General features: G+C 43.7%; 1 protein-coding gene across 1 annotated transcript in view; it reads left to right on the top strand.

Moving 5' to 3' along the window:
* The window catches only part of LOC123762454 (uncharacterized), a 49,603-nt gene that overhangs the window by 28,809 nt on the left and 1,091 nt on the right, over positions 1 to 19,703 (top strand). The window contains exon 3 of the mRNA XM_069324042.1: positions 7,674 to 7,887. Coding sequence (XP_069180143.1) covers positions 7,674 to 7,887 — 214 coding nt within the window. The remainder of the gene's footprint in view (positions 1 to 7,673; positions 7,888 to 19,703) is intronic.

Raw genomic sequence — 19,703 nt, 5'->3', positions numbered from 1 at the left:
AGGTGGTAGGTGACATGGATAAATGACACATACTGGGGTATAAATGGGGTCTTATGTAATAGGATAATAAAATAAGTGTGACAAGTTGGCAGCTTATGTTTTTTCTGGTTGCTTCCGTTCCTGTTGCAGGGTCATTCAGTCCAGCTTCTGCATTGGCGCGGGGTCTTGAAGTAGGTAGAGTGTAACTGTGTAGTAGCTGATTATTGATTGCTAGTCTAGATTTCTTGATGTGCAGCGATTCACTGATGTCTAATCTTCTATTGTCATTATATCTATCAATTATTTTGGTGCTTGCTCAGTCAAAATATCCATGGTGATCGTCTCATTGTGTGTGTGTGTGGCGATTATATGTTCTTTCATGGATTCCTGTGGTTTATGCATTGTTAAACGCCAAGAGAGAGATGTTGTTCTTTTGCTTATATACTGAGTTCGTTGGGGCTGACAATCCCCAGCCCTTTCACGTGGCCACAATATAAGTGGCCACGTGAAAGCGTAAATAACATTGGTCTCAATGCGTTTTTCTTGCTGTCGGGAGAATTCTTCATTTGCAGGTTGGCGGGTTTCCTATATATATATTGTTAGTTTTATCTTTTAGTTGACGTCAGTTGGGGTAACGTTCTTTTCAATGATCTCTTTTAGGGCTCCTTCCTCTGTTTTCTAGGCCGTAGAGAAAAGAAGTTTTTGATGAACAATTTTATTGGAAGTTACGGATATTGCGGCATTAGTTGTTCCGCTGCCTGTTGCACACCTCGCCACCTTCCTTTTTATTATGTCTTCGACATAGCCATTGGAGAAACCTTGTTCACCAAAATCTCACTTATTCTACATAACTTCTCATCCACCTGCTTCCACCCAGAGCTGAGTGAGAATCTCGGTTGTTGTAAGCGTTCACAACACTCTGTATTTCTCCGGCCCAGTCCACACTACCCGAACAACTAAAAACACAATACTCGTATATGATTAAGATAAGAGAACTAAATATGATTGGTTTGGGAGAACTTTTGTCTAATCTGTCACCAGTAGCTGGTGTCATTGGGAGCTGCAGTCGTGGATTAGCCAACCCGACTTGCAGCTCCTGTGTGGTCAGACACCAAGCAAAACGCCTTGAAGGAAACCAACGTCGTCTATGCCTTTAAAGGCCCACTTGGGGACTGTAAGCCCCAGAGAACTCAGTATATAGGCAAGACAACAACGTCTCTTTCCAGGCAATTAACAATGCATTAACAACAGGGCTCTATCAAGGGGGGTCCTGAGATCCAGATTTCCCAAAAAATGCATTAAATGAAAACTAGTTCGATTTAAATCAAACTTTTTTGACTAATTGTATATGAAAAGTGTTTCATCTGGTCCATCGTAGCATAAATAGGAAAGGAGGAAAAAAATAATGAAGTAGATGTTCAAAAAATTTCCAAAATGGTCAAAAACGATTATCAAATACTAGTGTCAACTGAAATCATGTCTATGACTGAACAAATGAACAAATCCACAAGGGCCATGACGAGGATTCGAACTTGCGTCCGAGAGCATCCCAGACACTGCCTTAACCTGCGTCTGGGATGCTCCCGTACGCAGGTTCGAATCCTCGTCACGGCCCTTGTACATTTGTTCATTGGATGCTTCACGTCAGTGTGATTTCTGTGTGTCATGTCTATGACTCTCAGCTATCACAATAGCATATATTTAAACAATATATAATTAGTTTTATTATTTTTTTTAAATTTTATTGTTCTTATTTGTTTATTGAACGATTTGCATGAAACTTATGCTCCTGACTGCACGTAAGCCTATATGTAAGGGTGCCAATTTTAGAGGAAATTGGTTGATGTCAACCTCAGCCTGAGATGGCAGTCACTTAGACTTTAATATTTTCAAGATTTGTTTTGAAGTAACATAAACGACTTCAAACTCTTTCATTTTTATTCAATTTACATGAAACTCTCACCTTATATGTAAAGTTTTGTCTCTAAAATCTGAGGTTGATTTATTTCCCTAAATTCATTTAGTGATTTCATGATAGCAATAAACATAACATATTTGCATAATTTTTGGGGAACTTTGACTATTTGTATTAGGAAAATTCAATTATTAGGCCTTGCATAGTAGGCTGAGAAGTGCGTTCTGGCTACTAGGTACTACATATATATATATATATATATATATATATATATATATATATATATATATATATATATATATATATATATATATATATATATATATATATATATATATATATATATATATATATATATATATATATATGTAGTACCTAGTAGCCAGAACGCACTTCTCAGCCTACTATGCAAGGCCTAATAATTGAATTTTCCTAATACAAATAGTCAAAGTTCCCCAAAAATTATGCAAATATGTTATGTTTATTGCTATCATGAAATCACTAAATGAATTTAGGGAAATAAATCAACCTCAGATTATATATATATATATATATATATATATATATATATATATATATATATATATATATATATATATATATATATATATACATATATATATATATATATATATATATATATATATATATATATATATATATATATATATATATATATATATATATATATATATATATATATATATATATATATATATATATATACATATATATATATATATATATATATATATATATATATATATATATATATATATATATATATATATATATATATATATATATAGGGGGTACCACCACTGGTACAATTATAGGGACCCACAGCCTCAGAGAAGGGAACACAGAGCATTCAGGGAAAACCTTGCCATTTAACTCTGAATACGAAAGAAGTGTTCGCTTCTCCTACCACCCCCTTTTTTTTTTATTATGGCGTACACTCTATTATGCAAGGTTATACAGTTACATATCTGATTTTATACAAAAAAATAACATTAAGAGGACACACAAAAAAAAGTTCGCTTCCAAGAGGCTGTAGATTTCCTCGAACTCCTCCGTCGCCGGGCAGGAACCGAGGATGCAGCGAGCACTCACACTCTGGATCGCAACACTGAGGCGCTGAAAGAGAAAACTTGCCACTCTAGGGTCTCTTGTGGTGTCAATGAGCTTGGAACCAACATCCTTAAGAAACCTTCTTGCACTCTCACCCCATGGGCCTAGGGTCTCAGACCCTATTGGAACGAACTTGTACCGATAATCTAATTGCCTGTACTTGGCTGACTTGTCTCTTTCTCTGCGTGTCGCCGCAGGCTCCTGCTGTGCCCTCAGAAAGGTTGAATATGTGGTAGCCAGGGTGGATACACAAGTATAGTCCCATGCCAACTGTCTGCCACCCTTCCACGGTCGCAGTGTGATTCCGTCTAGTCGGCCGGCCAAGCTAACAGAGTCACGGTTCAGTAGGTTGCGGGGCTCTCTCTCCGCTGGACACTGAGCAGAGGCAAGGCTTCTTTTAATGATGTCATTGATTTCGTCGTGTCTAGTGTGCCAACCACCAGATTTTCCAGAGTGCAGGCCATGCAATTCATATTCGTCAGCATCTGCCTCGCCGCAAATACACCATGTGAACAGTGTGGATAGGAACAGCAAGGCGGAGAGCGACTGCAATACGGAGCTCCTGCGGACCAAGACGTGTGCCTGTCGCAGACATGGGGACTGCCAGAAGGAAGTCCCCTGCATGGGGAGCCTGCACAGCTGTGACGCGTGCACCATCACTGGGGGTTGTTGCTGCCTCCAGCAAAGCTGTGGCTTCTTTGTCTACAATGGGGCTGTCCCAACTGGATTGTTTCTTGGCTTTCGGCATGGCTGGTCTGAGTGCTGGGTCTGTCATGGCACCCCATTTCGTGTCGCATTCCGTGTAGTGGGGGTCCTGTATCCCCGCTACATCACTCAGGGTGTCAGGTAGAATTTCCTTAACCAGGTCATCTGATGCTGAGGAGGAAGACAGGAAGGCTAGGACAGCAATTTGGGTGGCGGTGCGGACACCCAAGCCACCGAGCCTGACAGGAAGAGTGGCTTGTTTCCACTGGCATTCATTGAGGGAGAGGTTAACAACTTTTTCCAGCATGGTCTTCAGTAAGAGATCATACTCTTCAAGCTTTCGGTTGTCGTAAGATGGGGCGCACCTCAGAAAGTAGGTTAGCCTCGGAAGGGATAGGCATTTGGTGAGGAGATAAAAAACATCATGGGCATCGATGTCACCTATTCTGTCTTCCATCCTCCTAAGGTCTACGATTTTCTTGTCGAGGATCTCCTCAATGGCGTTAGACCCGAGGGGAGCTCCAAGGAGGGTGCTGTTCTCGGCCCTAATGACATGGGTTCCAGGCAAGGCAGACCTTATTCTAGCTACGATGTCATGGGTTGGAGGAGACTACTTCACACTTGGAAGGGTTCAGGACGAGACCCAGGCGTACTTCTTGCTCCCTTAATTTTCCTGATATCTGACAAGAGGTGGTCTATGGTGCCAGCTATAGTGCCATCATCCAAAAACCAGATGTTGAACTCTCTGGACAAGCTTTCGGTGATTTCTTTTAAGACTAAGCAGAAAAGAAGGGGAGCAAGATGATCACCTTGCTGAACACCTTCACATGATCTGATTTCATGTTCACCAAAGAGCAGTTTTGACTCACCACTGTAGCACGATAGTATGAACGAGTGGAGGGGCCGGAAATGGCGATGTACGGCACAAAGTACTGCATCTCTTCTGACCATGTTGAAGGGATTCTTAAAGTCCAGTTTGAGCAGGGCCTTTTCATCAGAAATGTTGGTGATGTATGCTCGTGCTGCATGGGCAGCCGCTTCACAGCCTTGGGGGATTCCAAATCCTAGCTGGATTGGCTTTCAGCAATTCAGCCGCTTGCTGGCTGACAACCCTCGTAGCAGCCTTGGCAATTCAGGCGTCAGGAGAGTGTTGCCAATAGCGATTGGCCTGATTCCTTCGTCCTTCTTTTTGAGAGCACAGAGGGAGGCATCAATAAAGAGAGGCCAGATGACTTCAGGTATATCACCAGCCAGGCACATGTTGACGAACCTTGTGAGTTCAATAAGAAGAATATATATATATATATATATATATATATATATATATATATATATATATATATATATATATATATATATATATATATATATATATATATATATATATATATATATATATATATATATATATTCGTTCCTCACGCGTATGATGCAGAAGCTTTATCGACTGGGCTATGAGTAGCCTTAATAAGAAACGACTACTCATTGCTTGTGGTAATTAGTAATTCTTTATATCTCATGTTGAGTAATTTGTACAAGGAGTTTCATGCATCAAATATATGAACAAGGATTCTACCCTCTAATACAGTATGATATAGATATGTTGATGATATCTTGTGTTTATGGCTCACTTATCTTGATCCTTCTGATTTCCTTCATCTGCCTAATACTCTAGTTCCTTAAACTATATTCACGATCGAGAAGGACAATGGAGTTTTACCTTTTTAAGACATTAAGATTCAGAGGATTAATAAATCTTTTAATTTTATTTTATACATAAAAGTTACCACTGCAAGGATTCTGTTTACATTATTATTCAGACCATCATATTAAAGTTAAATATTCAGTTTTCTCTTTCACGTTTCTTAGTTCCTTGAGAATCTGTAGCGCAGAATTCGTTGATGAAGAAATTGCCTGAAATATATGAAATTGAGGCAAAATTGTAATACCCAAAACCAGTCTTAAATGTTTTATTGCAAGCAGGCAAAGCAAACTTTCTATAATAAAAACCTAAGGATAATCATTGACTTTAAAACTCACTTATGTTACCCTATTCTAATTGGCTTGGTAAACTTTTTATGTTTTTAAGATATTGTCAATTTATTCCTCAGAAGCAATATTACAGTAAACTCCATTTTGAATTAAGTACCTACTACTTCAGTAGGATGCATATATTCGGTACCTAGCATAGTACTGTGATTTTAAATTCATAAGACAAACTGAAAAAAATAAAAAACACATGGTTCTCCCAACGTTGTTATTTCCAAACTGTAAATTAATTTTTTTTCTACTTGTAAACACCCATTTATTTTAAGGATGGAACTTATCCTGCTGTATATGTATATGTATATATATATATATATATAACTGAAAACTCACACCCCAGAAGTGACTCGAACCCATACTCCCAGGAGCCACGCAACTGGTATGTACAAGACGCCTTAATCCACTTGACCATCACGCCTGGACAAAATGAGGTGATAGCCGAGGCTATTTGAACCATCCCACCGCCGGCACTCGGATAGTAATCTTGGGCATAGCATTTTACCAAATCACCTCATTCTTTGGGGCACACGTGAGGAACACAAATGCGAACAAGCCTGAATGGTCCCCAGGACAATATGCAACTGAAAACTCACACCCCAGAAGTGACTCGAACCCATACTCCCAGAAGCAACGCAACTGGTATGTACAAGACGCCTTAATCCACTTGACCATCACGACCGGACAAAATGAGGTGATAGCCGAGGCTATTTGAACCACCCCACCGCCGGCACTCGGATAGTAATCTTGGGCATAGCATTTTACCAAATCACCTCATTCTTGTTCGCATTTGTGTTCCTCACATGTGCCCCAAAGAATGAGGTGATTTGGTAAAATGCTATGCCCAAGATTACTATCCGAGTGCCGGCGGTGGGGTGGTTCAAATAGCCTCGGCTATCACCTCATTTTGTCCGGTCGTGATGGTCAAGTGGATTAAGGCGTTTTGTACATACCAGTTGCGTTGCTTCTGGGAGTATGGGTTCGAGTCACTTCTGGGGTGTGAGTTTTCAGTTGCATATTGTCCTGGGGACCATTCAGGCTTGTTCGCATTTGTGTTCCTCACGTGTGCCCCAAAGAATGAGGTGATTTGGTAAAATGCTATGCCCAAGATTACTATCCGAGTGCCGGCGGTGGGGTGGTTCAAATAGCCTCGGCTATCACCTCATTTTGTCCGGTCGTGATGGTCAAGTGGATTAAGGCGTCTTGTACATACCAGTTGCGTTGCTTCTGGGAGTATGGGTTAGAGTCACTTCTGGGGTGTGAGTTTTCAGTTGCATATTGTCCTGGGGACCATTCAGGCTTGTTCGCATATATATATATATATATATATATATATTGCATTCATGAAACAATTAAAATATCAAATATTATTAAAAGTCATTTGTTTAATATCACAGAAAATACAAAAATCCTTTCTAGAAATGTATTTGAATACATTGTTATTACCTTTCAAAATAAAAAAATCCATGGTTTTGGTTTCTTTGTTAACTAGTTTTGAGGTGCATGCTACAATGAGTATTGCGTGCAGTGCAGAATAATATAAATGAAAAACTAATGAATACAACTTTATGTAAAAACGTATTTTGAATCAGTTATATTCTAGGGTTATCTGTTATATAACGCTCTGTACATACTTTCAAACGATATATATGCAATTTATTTGATCATATTTGTTTTTTTTAGCCAAAAAATATATTTTGTCAACTCCTTAGTATTAGGGCAAATTTTTAGCAATACATCATCAACTTTAATCTTTAAAGTTGACGATGGTAGTGAAAAATATATAGAGTTGAATAATCACAATATTCCTAAAAATAGTGTTAAAATGCTATGAATACAAACTGCAACAATTACAAAAATATGGAAATGTCTACATAAATCCTGCAACTCCCCAACACAGCTATGTGCTGGATTGGAGAAACTCTTCAGGGAGTCCACAGTCGCGGACCTCGGGGCGGGCCTTGGCCACTATGGCAGGTGCTTCCTCCGCAAGACAGAGGGCATACTGACCCACCCTAATAAAGTTGAGATCGAAAACATCAACAAAGAATACCTACAGCTTATGTCGCAGGCAGGACTCTCGGGTACCCAGCAAGTCATCAAGTCATGGAATGGTAGGTTATCAACTATCATTACAGGCTTAAGGTTATTAGTAGCAAACTTATCTTCTATTCTGTTCTGTCTTTATTCATTCCATTTAGCCTCTTATTTGATGCTTTTCTGTCTCGTTTGCTTCCTTTTTGTCATATCTCTCTTATTTGATCCATGAAAGTTCATGATGATGACTTTCTAGATTGCTATAGAAGCGACTATCAAGGAATGAGAGAAAAAATGTGAAACATCTCCTGGAGGGAGCAAATAGATGAACATGACATGGATGCATCATGACAAAACTTCAAGAATGTCACCACAGAAACTCATTCAAAAATATGTGCCAACAAGGAGAGAAAAAGAAAGAGAACTAGATGGATGACACAGGTAGTTAAAATACCTATGACATCGATAACTAAGCAGAACCTCTGGATAAGGTCTAAATCCACAATGTAAATCATTATTTATTCCATTCACCTAGAAAGTAAATTTCTATTTTATCATTATTTATTATTATTATTATTATTATTATTATTATTATGATATATACAGGAGTTTTTACATTCTTGAAAAACCACTAGAGCGCATAGCATTTTGGACATGTCATTAATCCTAATTTTCCAAAGAATACGACCCGGCAAATCATTTAACAACCAGGTACTTATTCTCTACTGATGTGGGAGAGTTTCCTAGCAGGAATTTATTTGATTTATTACTAATACATTTATTTCTAAATTTATGTTAGATAATTAAAGTTAATAAATGACTGTATTTTCAAGGATTTTTTAAGTGGACTGTATTTTCTATATTAATTTCCGACCAGATGTTACCCAATCCACAAATTTGGGAGGGGGGGTTATTTTTATAGTCTATACCACCAGAGGTGGGTAACATGAACTACAAAATGTTAGTTATTCTACAAATCAGTGAGTGAATAGTTATGGATTCACTCCAAAGTCGTAATGGCCTCATACGAAGCCCTGGATATCCATCTATCGCGAACCGAGAACCATGTAGGTAGACACTGTATTGACGACTTAAGAAACCTCATGGGACTACAGGTCAATCTGGCGTCCTCTCTTCTTATCTTGAACTGTACCTACCGGTAAAGTTACCAGTAATAAACTGATACAACAGCATACAGTATATTCAAAGAAATTAAGGAACAATTTGAACAACGCTTTACCCATTCCGAGTTTTTCTTGTGCGTCGTAACTAAACAATCAATTAATTATAAATATTGACTAACATAATAATATACTTCAATTGTTCAGAACACTTCCCTGTTTGTATAGCTCGTCAGTTGGGCGGAACCTCTGTTAATCCTGTATCGCGAAGCTCAGGGAAATTGCACATGTTAATTATTGCTGAACGTCAGTATATCTGAGCGTCTGGGGAGCCATGTGCACACTTTCTTGGCATCGCCCATGAGAGCCCTCCTCCCCTACTTGGTGCTGGAGGCGTCCAGATTTATGTGAGTCAATTTTAACTAGGGGAGGTAGATGCTTATTTATTCATAGGTTTTAATTAAATACAGTCTTATTGAATACTTTTACAGTATTTTAGCTTTTGGACTAGTTGTTTCATATGTTTATAAGAGAAATGGTGTGAACAACAGCTACTTTGCTGACTTGCTTAAGAAATACCTGCTTACATTGTTGAAACAGGTCACCAGCTACACAGACAAAGTAAGTAAGTAAGTAATTATCAAAAGAAGGCACCAAACCGGGAAGGCTATGTAGCACCATCAAATACGCAAAATAATCAGAGGGCGCTAAATATCACCAAGGATGCCAATACGAGAACAAAAACGCATAAGGCGAACGATATCAAAAGTATCCGAGTCACCAAGAATTCTATCGAGGGACAGGTGACCGCGAGGGGCGGTCGGAAAGCAAGACACACGCTCGTCCTGGAAGTCAGGACATTCAAGAAGGACATGTACGACCGTAAGAGGGACAATGCAACTAGGCCAATAAGGAGCAGGGCGGCGCTCCATCAAGTGACCATGGGTTAAGCGAGTATGGCCAATACGCAACCTCGCCAGAGCTGTTTCCCACCGGAAGGAGGACGGCCACGAGGAAACACAACATTTAAGAGTACGTAGCTTGTTACCAGTAACAGACAACCAAGAAGCCTGCCAACGGGTAAGGACTGAGGAATGGATAACCGGGTAAAAGTCGGAATACGGAATGCCTTTACGAGAGATGGGACAAGAGCGGACAGCTTCCTTAGCGGCAGCATCCGCACGCTCATTTAAAGACACACCAATATGGCTGGGAACCCAACAAAACTCAACCGACTTAAATTTACTGTGAACGAGAAGCAGCCAATGCTGGATCTCGACAACTACTGGATGAACCGGATCAAAGGACCCGAGAGCCATGAGGGCACTACGAGAGTCAACAACAACCACAAAGGAAGACTGACAACGAGAAAGCAGGAGACGAAGAGCATAGAGAATAGCATAAAGTTCCGCTGTAAAAATGCTAGTCTCCGGAGGCAAGCGACACATATAAGTGCGATCAGGAAAAACAACAGAGTAGCCAACACCGTCCGCTGACTTAGACCCATCGGTGAAGACAGAAACGGAGCGGGAGTGAGAAGAAAAGTGCTCAAGGAAAAGGCGTTTTAGAACCGTCGGAGGGGTAAAAGCTTTAGTGATACGGGTCAAGGAAGTACAAAACCGCGGAAGAGGGACCCTCCACGGGGGCAAAGAAGGAACAACACGAGGAGAAACATCAGAAATACGAACGGAGAGAGAATCCTGTAGGCGAGATAACCGGACAGAAAGAGGGAGGTGGTGAAGAGGAACAGGAACCGCAGGAGGGGTAAAAGTTAAAGCACGACAGAGGCGAGAGGAAGGATGTTGCAAGGACCGCGCAAGATAGCGAAGACAGTAGCGATCACGGCGGTCCTGGAGAGACAGGAAGCCAGTGTCAACATATAAGCTAAGGATGGGAGTCGAACGAAAGGCACCAGAACTGAGGCGCAACCCAATATGGTGCAAAGCATCAAGACGGCGAAGAGTAGAAGGAGAAGCAGACGAGTAAGCAGGGCAACCATAATCGAGCTTAGACAGGAGAGAGGAATGTAAAGCAAGGAGAGTGCGCCTATCTGCCCCCCAAGAAGTATGGGACAAGACCCGAAGGAGGGTAAGGGCCTTAGAGCACTCAACACGGAGGTAAGAGATATGGGGAGACCAAGACAAACGAGTGTCAAGGAATAACCCCAAAAGTTTCGCAGAATCTTTGTATTCAAGGGGGATGACCATAAAGTGACAAAGAGGGACGAAGAACAACCCGTTTCCGCGTAAAAGTCATGGCACAAGTCTTTGAAGTAGAGAACTTGAAGCCATGACCTGTGGCCCAAGACGACACGGCATCAATTGCAAGTTGAAGCCGGCGTTGAAGGAGAGGCGAATCATCACCCTGACAACAAAGGGTAAGATCACCGACATAGAGAGCGGAGAAGACACCAGAAGGAAGAGAGGAAAGAAGACCAATGAGGGCAACAAGAAAAAGAGTAGTGCTCAGAACACTACCCTGGGGCACACCTTCGTATTGCTGAAAAGAGGGAGAGAGAGCGGTACCAAGGCGCACCTGAAAGGAACGACGAGAGAGGAAGCTGCGGAGAAAGAGAGGGAGATGACCACGAAGGCCAAAAGAATGAAGTTGAGATAGGATATGATAACGCCAAGTGGTGTCGTAAGCCTTTTCTAGGTCAAAAAGGACGGCAACAACGGAGGTCTTCGCAGCAAAAGCAGTACGAATATAGACCTCCAAGTTCACCAGGACATCTGTCGTGCTGCGGCACTTGCAGAAACCAAATTGAGAAGGGGAGAGGAGGTGATGGTGTTCCAGGAACCACATCAGACGAACGTTAACCATACGTTCAAAGAGTTTGCAGACACAACTTGTGAGAGCAATAGGGCGAAAGTCCTTAGGGGAAGTACCCAGAGACCCCGGTTTGCGAACAGGGAGGACAACGGCATCGAGCCAGTCCTCAGGGACTGACGACGACTCCCAGATCCGATTATACAGACTCAGTAAATACTGAGACGTGCTCGGAGGGAGATGGCGAAGCATCTCATAATGAATACCATCGGAGCCCGCCGCCGTAGAACCGCAGAGGGCCAGGGCAGAACGAAGTTCAGAGAGAGAGAAGGGATCATTATAGGGAAGCTGAAGATGAGTGCAGAAATCTAAAGGACGAGACTCAAGGACAGGTTTACGAAGAAGGAAAGATTGGGGAAGATGAAGACCAGAGCTAACAGAAGAAAAGTGGGAACCCAGTTCGGAAGCGACCTGCAACGGGTCCGCCACAAGAGTATCATGGAGGTGAAGGACCGGTGAAACATCGGGAACGAACTTACCCGCTATCTTGCGGATACGCTTCCAGATCTGGGCCAGAGGGGTCTCGGACGTAATTGTTGAGACATAAGATGCCCAACAATCACGTTTAGCCGTACGGATGGCCCTACGGGCCACCGCACTCGCTTTCCGAAAGAAAAGAAAAGAATCGGTCGTCTGCCTACGGCGGTGCCTCTTCCAGGCTGCACGCTTACAGCGGACAGCCCGAGCACAGTCCGCATTCCACCAGGGAACGCACTTCCGTGGACCCCGAGAGGAAGAGCGAGGAATAGAGCGGAGGGCAGCGTTGAAGACAGTGTCATGAAAAAGGAGGAGAGCGCGCGAGAGAGGCAGAAGGGAGAGGTCAGGGAGAGCAGCACTGAGGGTAAATAGGGTCCAGTCTGCCTTAGCAAACTGCCACCTAGGGAAAGAGAGGGAAGGGCGAAAAGAGAAAAAGGAAACAAGGATGGGGAAATGATCACTTCCATGGAGGTCATCAAGAACCTGCCACGTGAAATCTAAGTAAAGAGAAGAAGAGCAGAGAGAAAGATCAAGACAAGAAAGGGTGCGAGTCCGAGAGTCCAAATGAGTGGGCTCACCAGAATTCAGAAGAGACAGGGAAGAAGAGAGGAGAAACGGCTCAAGGAGGCGACCCCGGGTATTCGTCAGAACGTCACCCCAAAGAGAATGACGACAATTGAAGTCACCCAGCAGGAGCACAGGCTCCGGCAAGGAGTCCAGGAGGTGTTTCAAATCAGGAAGAGAGAGCTGGACACTCGGGGGGAGATAAATGGAACAAACTGTGTACCATTTCCCCACAAAGATACGAGCAGCAGAACAATGGAGAGGCGAAGGAAAAAGTAAAGGAACAAAGGGAACATCAGCCCAAATCAAGAGAGCAGAAGAATTAGAAGCCCCAGCAATGGCTGGGGGGGGGGGGAGAGAAAGGAATAGCCACGAAAACGACCAGGACGAGCACCAAGCATTGGCTCCTGGAGAAAGACACAAAGGGGCGAAAACCGCGAAATCAGAAGTTGGAGTTCGAGGAAATTGGCGTAATAACCTCGAACGTTCCATTGAAGAATGGACAACGACGAGAAGAGAAAGGACAAAAACAGAGAACAAGGAAGAAACAAAGGCGAAAGAGCAACAGAGCACGTTAAAGAATATCAGGGTCGGGATCAGGGTCAGTAAAGTCAGGGTTAGGGGGCATGGGTAAACTGAGCAAAGACGGAGGGAAGGAAACGGGAGAACAGATCAGAGGTGGGCGGGCAGGGTCTGGAGGAGGAGGAGGAGGAGGAGGAAGAGGAGGAGACAACGGAGAGGAGCCGTCAAGGACAGCAGCAGGAGGAGGGGGAGTAGAGAGAGGGGAGCGCACCCCAGCAAGAGCAGCAACCGAAAGGGAAGCAGGGACCAAAGAAACCTCCATAGCAGGAACAGGGGGCGCAAGCACTGAAACGGGAGGGGAAGGAGCAACAGAGCCAGAAGGAGGAGCCGAGGAAGAAAGCGAAGCCTTCTTACCCGCCGGGGAAGAGGAAGGAGAGGAGCCAGGCTTACGCTTCAGACTTAAAGAGACCGGTGTCCCAGCAACTACGTACCGGGCAACGGATTCCAGTGTCTCAACAGGAGAAGCCGAACGAGAGCACACACGACGGCCGTTAGGAGAGCGATGGACATCCGCCCGCACCGACAGGCGGTGGGGAGAGCCGATAGATGGAGGAAGAGGATGGGAAGGAGGATCGGAGGGGGACGAGGAAGAAGACACAGGAGACACGACAGACCGGGTAGAAGGAAGGGGAACCCCAGACAGAGGACCAGGAGGAGGATCCTTCGGGAGAGAACCCAAAGGAACAGAGGAGGGGGCAGTGGGCGCATCAGGGTCCAAGGCCCGGAAACGGTTGTGAGTCTGAGGAAGGCGGGAAGGACGAGGAGAGGAAGAGCGCAACACGCGAGCATAAGAGATATTAGCATAAGGCGGGAGCCGGCGAACCTGGCGCCTCGCCTCAGGAAAAGATAAACGCTCCCGGTGCTTCAGGATGAGGACGGCTGTCTCAAGCTTGTAATGGACACACGCACGGGAGAAGGTAGGATGGGCCTCACCGCAGTTGAGGCAACGAGCCTGGGGAGAAGTGCACTCCGACTTAGAGTGACCTTTGCCACCACACAAAGGACAGAGAGAGACAGTCCCGGAGCAGCGGAGGGCACCATGCCCAAACCTCCAGCACTTGTTGCAGAGCCGAGGAGAAGGAATGTACTCCTGGACAGAGCACCTGGCACCAGCAAGAATGACAGAGGGTGGAAGGGTCCTACCATCAAAGGTAATCTTCACAACCCGGAGGGGTTGACGGCGACTACCACGAGGGGGACGAGTAAACGTGTCCACCTGGAGAATAGAATGGCCCTGGGCAGCGAGGATATGTCGAATATCGTCGTGGCAGTCGCGCAGGTCCCGAACACCGGTTGCAACATGGGGCGGGAGCAAAATAGTGCCAACACTGGCATTCAACTGAGCGTTCTTCGAGACCCGAACGGGGGTCTCGCCAAGGCAGGATAAGGCAGCCAAGCGGGATGCAGCATCCTGAGAAGGAGCAGCAACGACACGTGTACCGAGACGAGTGGGGTTGAAAGTAATGGAGGCATCCACGGAATCAATGAGATGTCGATGAAGGGAGAAATCGTCAGGAGGCGCAGAATCAAGAGGGAGGAGATCAAAATATTTGGCCCACGAAGCGGGACCAAACAAGGCTTGATAGGTAGCAGAACTGGAAGGAATCGAGCGAGAGCGGCCGTGACGAGGACGGCGGTGAGAACCCCCAGAGAGAGAGGGGTTAAAAGGCGCAGTAGTTACAACTAGAGGAGGAGCCGCGCCAGGGGACGAGGTAGTCACCACTGGGGGCTTGGGGCTCGACCCAACCACAGAGGAGGGAGGGGAGCCAGGGGAAGGAGTCAGAGAGGCCAAAGGAGGAGCAAGGTCGGGGCCCAATGCAGCGGAGGCTACAGAGCCCGGTCTTCCAATACGGACCGACTCGGGGGCTTGGTCGCCCACCCCACGAGCCTGAGAAGGTAAGCCAGAAGCAGCCGAAACAGGGGTTATCATCTTGACGAAAAGAAGAATTCACTCACGAATGTGCCCCCACACCCACCATGGAGCCACAATTAGAGGCAGGACACCCAACAAGAAGCTATCGCCGATCTTATCGGGGCCTCCTAGGGGTGCGTCGTGAGTATATGCCCCACAAACGCCACCTTAAGAAACCGACAGTCCGTCGAGATCGGGTTCAGTGACGAAGTGGGGATTGACAATAAAAGGTTCCCCTCGCTCTCGACGTCGGGTACTGCAGTTCTACGGGTGCATGAGTATGCCTCCTCAAGCACCCGGGCGTCAAAATAGAAGAAGTCCATGGAAGAACCAGAACGAGCAAAAGGTCGGCAAGAAACGGCAAGCAGATAGGAGAAGAGGGGGGAGAAAAACGAAACAGAAGGAAAAGGAAAAGGTGCCCAGCAGAATTGGAGAGGACGGCAGCAGGAGCACAAGGCTAGAAAAGGAGAGAGGACTGTCCTAAGGAGCATCACACTCCGGCAGCCGCCCACGAAGCCCCCACACGGCGACAACGAGCTGAGCGGGGAGGGGGCTACACAGACAAAGGACTTCTGGTGGATGTAGAATACATGAATTCTGGTAAAGACTTTGGTAATGTACCACATAAAATGACTGGCAAAGAAATTACAGGCACATGAAATAAATGGTAGAATACTAGAATGGAAAAAAAAACTATTTAAAACATAGACAATAAAGAGTCGTGCTAAATGGAAATGAATCTGACTGGAAAAATGTGGTAAGTGGAGTGCCACAGGGGTCCATTTTGGGGCCAACCCCTTGTCATATACATCAATAACATAGATGAGAATATTGCAAACTACATCATCAGATTTGCAGATGACAAATGATTTATGGTAAAGTGGGAAATGATAATGTTGTTGAAACTTTACAAAGAGATCTACATGAACTCGACCAATGGTCAGATGACTGGCAAACACTTATTAATATCGACGAAAGCAAGACTTTGCTTGTGGGGCATAGCAACCTACGCCAACACTTCCAAATTATTATCATTACATTACAGCAGATTGATGAAAAAAAGTACTTTGGAGTCAAAATTTACCACTCACTGAAAGTTGCACAACAGGCAGGAGCAGCATTCAAAAAACTAACCAAACCCTTGGAATAATCAAGGGTACCTTTGACTTTAAGGAAAAGAAGGTAGTGGTTCAATTTTATTAATCTCTGGAGCTCCCTCATTTGGATTACTGTATCCAAGCATGGAGACGTCTTCTTCAAAAGGACATAGCTGCTCTGGAGAAACTGCAGCACTGGACAACAAAAATCATTCCAGAGCTAAGTCAACTAAGTATCAGGAACGGTTGAGGGCCACTTGGGTAACATCACTAACAACCAGGCATGACAAGGCGGATCTCATTGAAACTTTTAAAATACTAAACAATTTTGAGGATGTTAATCATGGCAATTTTTTCAAAAGATCAGATGTAACGCAAACAAGGTGCAATAGTTTCAAGCCCAACAAGCCACAATGAAGGACTGAGAACAGGAGATGCATTTTCACCCACAGGGTTTTAAATCCATGGAACTGCCTACCCGCCGAAGCTGTAACTTTCAAAACTCTGTTAAAATTTAAAATCCGACTGGAAAATATCAAGGTTGGGGAACCTTCGACAAGCCGCCAGCTTCCTGTCCTCGTCGAGGCCATTGGTGCTAGTGGCCCTCAGGTAAATGTTTCGGCTATGAGTCCCTTTTCAACCTCTCTTTTGTAGTTGAAATAGGGAGGAGAGGGAGACATAACCTGTGTCTTGAAATAACAACTTTAACTTTTCCTATTAGATCTTTCTTAATTTTTTCCTTGTTGGGATTTATATGATCAAATTCTTTGAACTTTCCAATCGATCCCATTTGTGTAGTGATCCTGATGTCTGTCATGTTTTGTGTTACTATCTTTTCTTTTGAAACATTGATTTATATAAATTATAACCTTCTCGTGCACTTTCAGCTTCCTCTGCTTTGTCTGAAATTTAATGCTGAAGTTATCTTCTCTTTACCCCTATTTCTATAGTTGTTACGGCCCTACTGGGACGCAACCGGGTTCTTCTCTGATGGTAGTAGAGTTCGGGGATCCGGCCCCAAGTTAGTAGAGGCTTTCAAGGGGTGTGTTCCATAATGCAAGTCAAAGCTATCAAGGAAGTTACATTGAAGACAAGTATTCTAATTTATATATATATATATTCCAACCACCGTAATTTAAAATCATAAAAGGGAATTATTACTACACAATGTATAATGAGGTCTCCCTCTCTGAAGACGCTCAACACTCGGCGATGCTTCTTCTGTGTAGCCCTGGTCTCTGCTTCCGTGGTTCATGATGAATCCACGATAACTCTACGACGAATCTACCCTGGCCACAGGCCAGCCAAATCACAGTCCCACTGGGTGCCCCGTCGTGATGGCCTTCAACCACAATCCAGCCTGTAGCTGGCAGGTACCGGTCAGCTTCGCTGTCTGGCCATTCCACAACTAATACTAGGGTTGCGAGCCCTAGGCAGGAGCCTCGTGTGACCCGCTGATCGCTCTCCTCATTAAGCACCACAGTGGCTAGTCTCTTCCACCAGCCAGCCCCGGATAAGGCGATTCCCGACACTGCCACGCCTCAGGCAGGTTATTACACTCTCAACAGAGTTCGTTCGGGGTGGCTCACAGCTTCTTCAAAGCAGACTCGTGAAGAGACCTTGGCTGCCTTGGGTAGACTGGTCCATCGTCCAACACAGCAGTCCCAGGTCGACTCTGCAATCAGACACGTCATTAATACTGGGACGCTTCACTCAAGCTTAGACAGAAACGTCCACCTCTTCACTCCATAGATGGCGTTCACTGTCTAAGCACTACCTCCCCAGAGGTCAGCAGCGGCTACGTCATGAGCTGACTAGGACAGGAATCCAACACTTATTGCTGGCCTATCCTGTCACCACTAGATGGCGTCGTCCATTTGGAGTGGGTTTCGGGAGCGGACTCACAGATGGCGTTGTCGTCGCTGCTCCGTGCTCCGACGCTGGACTCGGGTCCGTAACTATAGTCTTCATAGGACTCTCAAACCTAGTATTTTTTCAATATAACATCTCTTCCAAGCCTCAGTTCCTTGTCCTTACCTCATAGCGTCCTCAAACTCACTACCATACCGCTTGTTCACAATAACCTTTAGACGATGGCCGACTCAATTGGACAAACAGCGTTCACAAGAATTAATGCAGTTACATGATGTGAGAACTGTCACCTTTGAAATGTTCAAGAATTATATTCTACATTAAAATAAGAATTATCATGATTTGCCATTAATATGGTCATTATCACCTAATATTGAGATACACTTTGTTATAACATGTCATAATTAGAAGAATTTTGGAACATGTTGCAAGACTACACACACAAATTTATGAAGTATAATTAAATTAAATTCCAGACCATTTATGATGTATTTTTGTATTGTACCGCGAATTATTTGTTTATTTATCTTCATTCCTAATACAAAAACAAATGTTATTTAACTAACATCTACCCAGGTTTTAGGGGTTTATGTAACAAAATCGGTTGCATCAAATCCTAAAATGAAATTATATTTGACCATGAAAACATATGGTATTTTATTTTTATTGTATTTTTCTATATATTCCTGTGGCTAACATCAAGTATATGCAAATAAAATTAACTTTTTTTTTTTACATATAATTGCACTTTGTGGTGAATATAAGCTGAGAGAAAACCCTGTTGAAGGTTTTCTAAATAAGTGTATCTATCAAATGTTTCGTGTCCCCATGAGCTCCCCCTCCTTCACTTATTCTCTAAATTTTTTACAAGGAACATTTTGAATCTGTTCATCTTCTCACTGTTAAGGTACATCTCGCACCTATTTTTCCTTCCTTTTTCCTATGACCCCAGTTGTTCCCATCCACATTATTCCAGTCTTGCCTCACCTCACTCCATGTGTTACACCTCTGCCATATACTCTGAGGCAGAGATTTACTAAACAAAAATGGCTCTTGGTATGTGAGGGTCTTCAAGAGGTCTGCGGATGCCAGTCATGACGCGCGAAGTCAACCCATATATATTCTTCACCTGATGCAATGTCTCGATTACAGTACTGGTTAACAGCAAGTAATCAGTTTTAGAAAAAGTGTCGTTTAAGATAGCAAGAAAAACTTTGGATTTATTGTATGTGAAAGAATAGTTAGGAGAAGCAAATTTGTTTGTAGGGGTCATATTTATATGTGTGGAGGTCATGATAAAGATCAAATTGGTAAAGAATTTTCCCTTATATTGAGTAATTCAGTCAGGCTATGCAGGGATGATGCTCTTATTCAGTGCCATACTGGACAGTATAGATGCTGCTCATATTCAGTGCCACGTGAGAATGTGAGGATGCTGC

Source organism: Procambarus clarkii, chromosome 2 (assembly GCF_040958095.1).
Source record: "Procambarus clarkii isolate CNS0578487 chromosome 2, FALCON_Pclarkii_2.0, whole genome shotgun sequence".
NCBI lineage: Eukaryota > Metazoa > Arthropoda > Malacostraca > Decapoda > Cambaridae > Procambarus > Procambarus clarkii.
The sequence above is the reverse complement of the archived record's forward strand: the minus strand, read 5'-3'. Positions and strand labels throughout refer to the sequence as shown.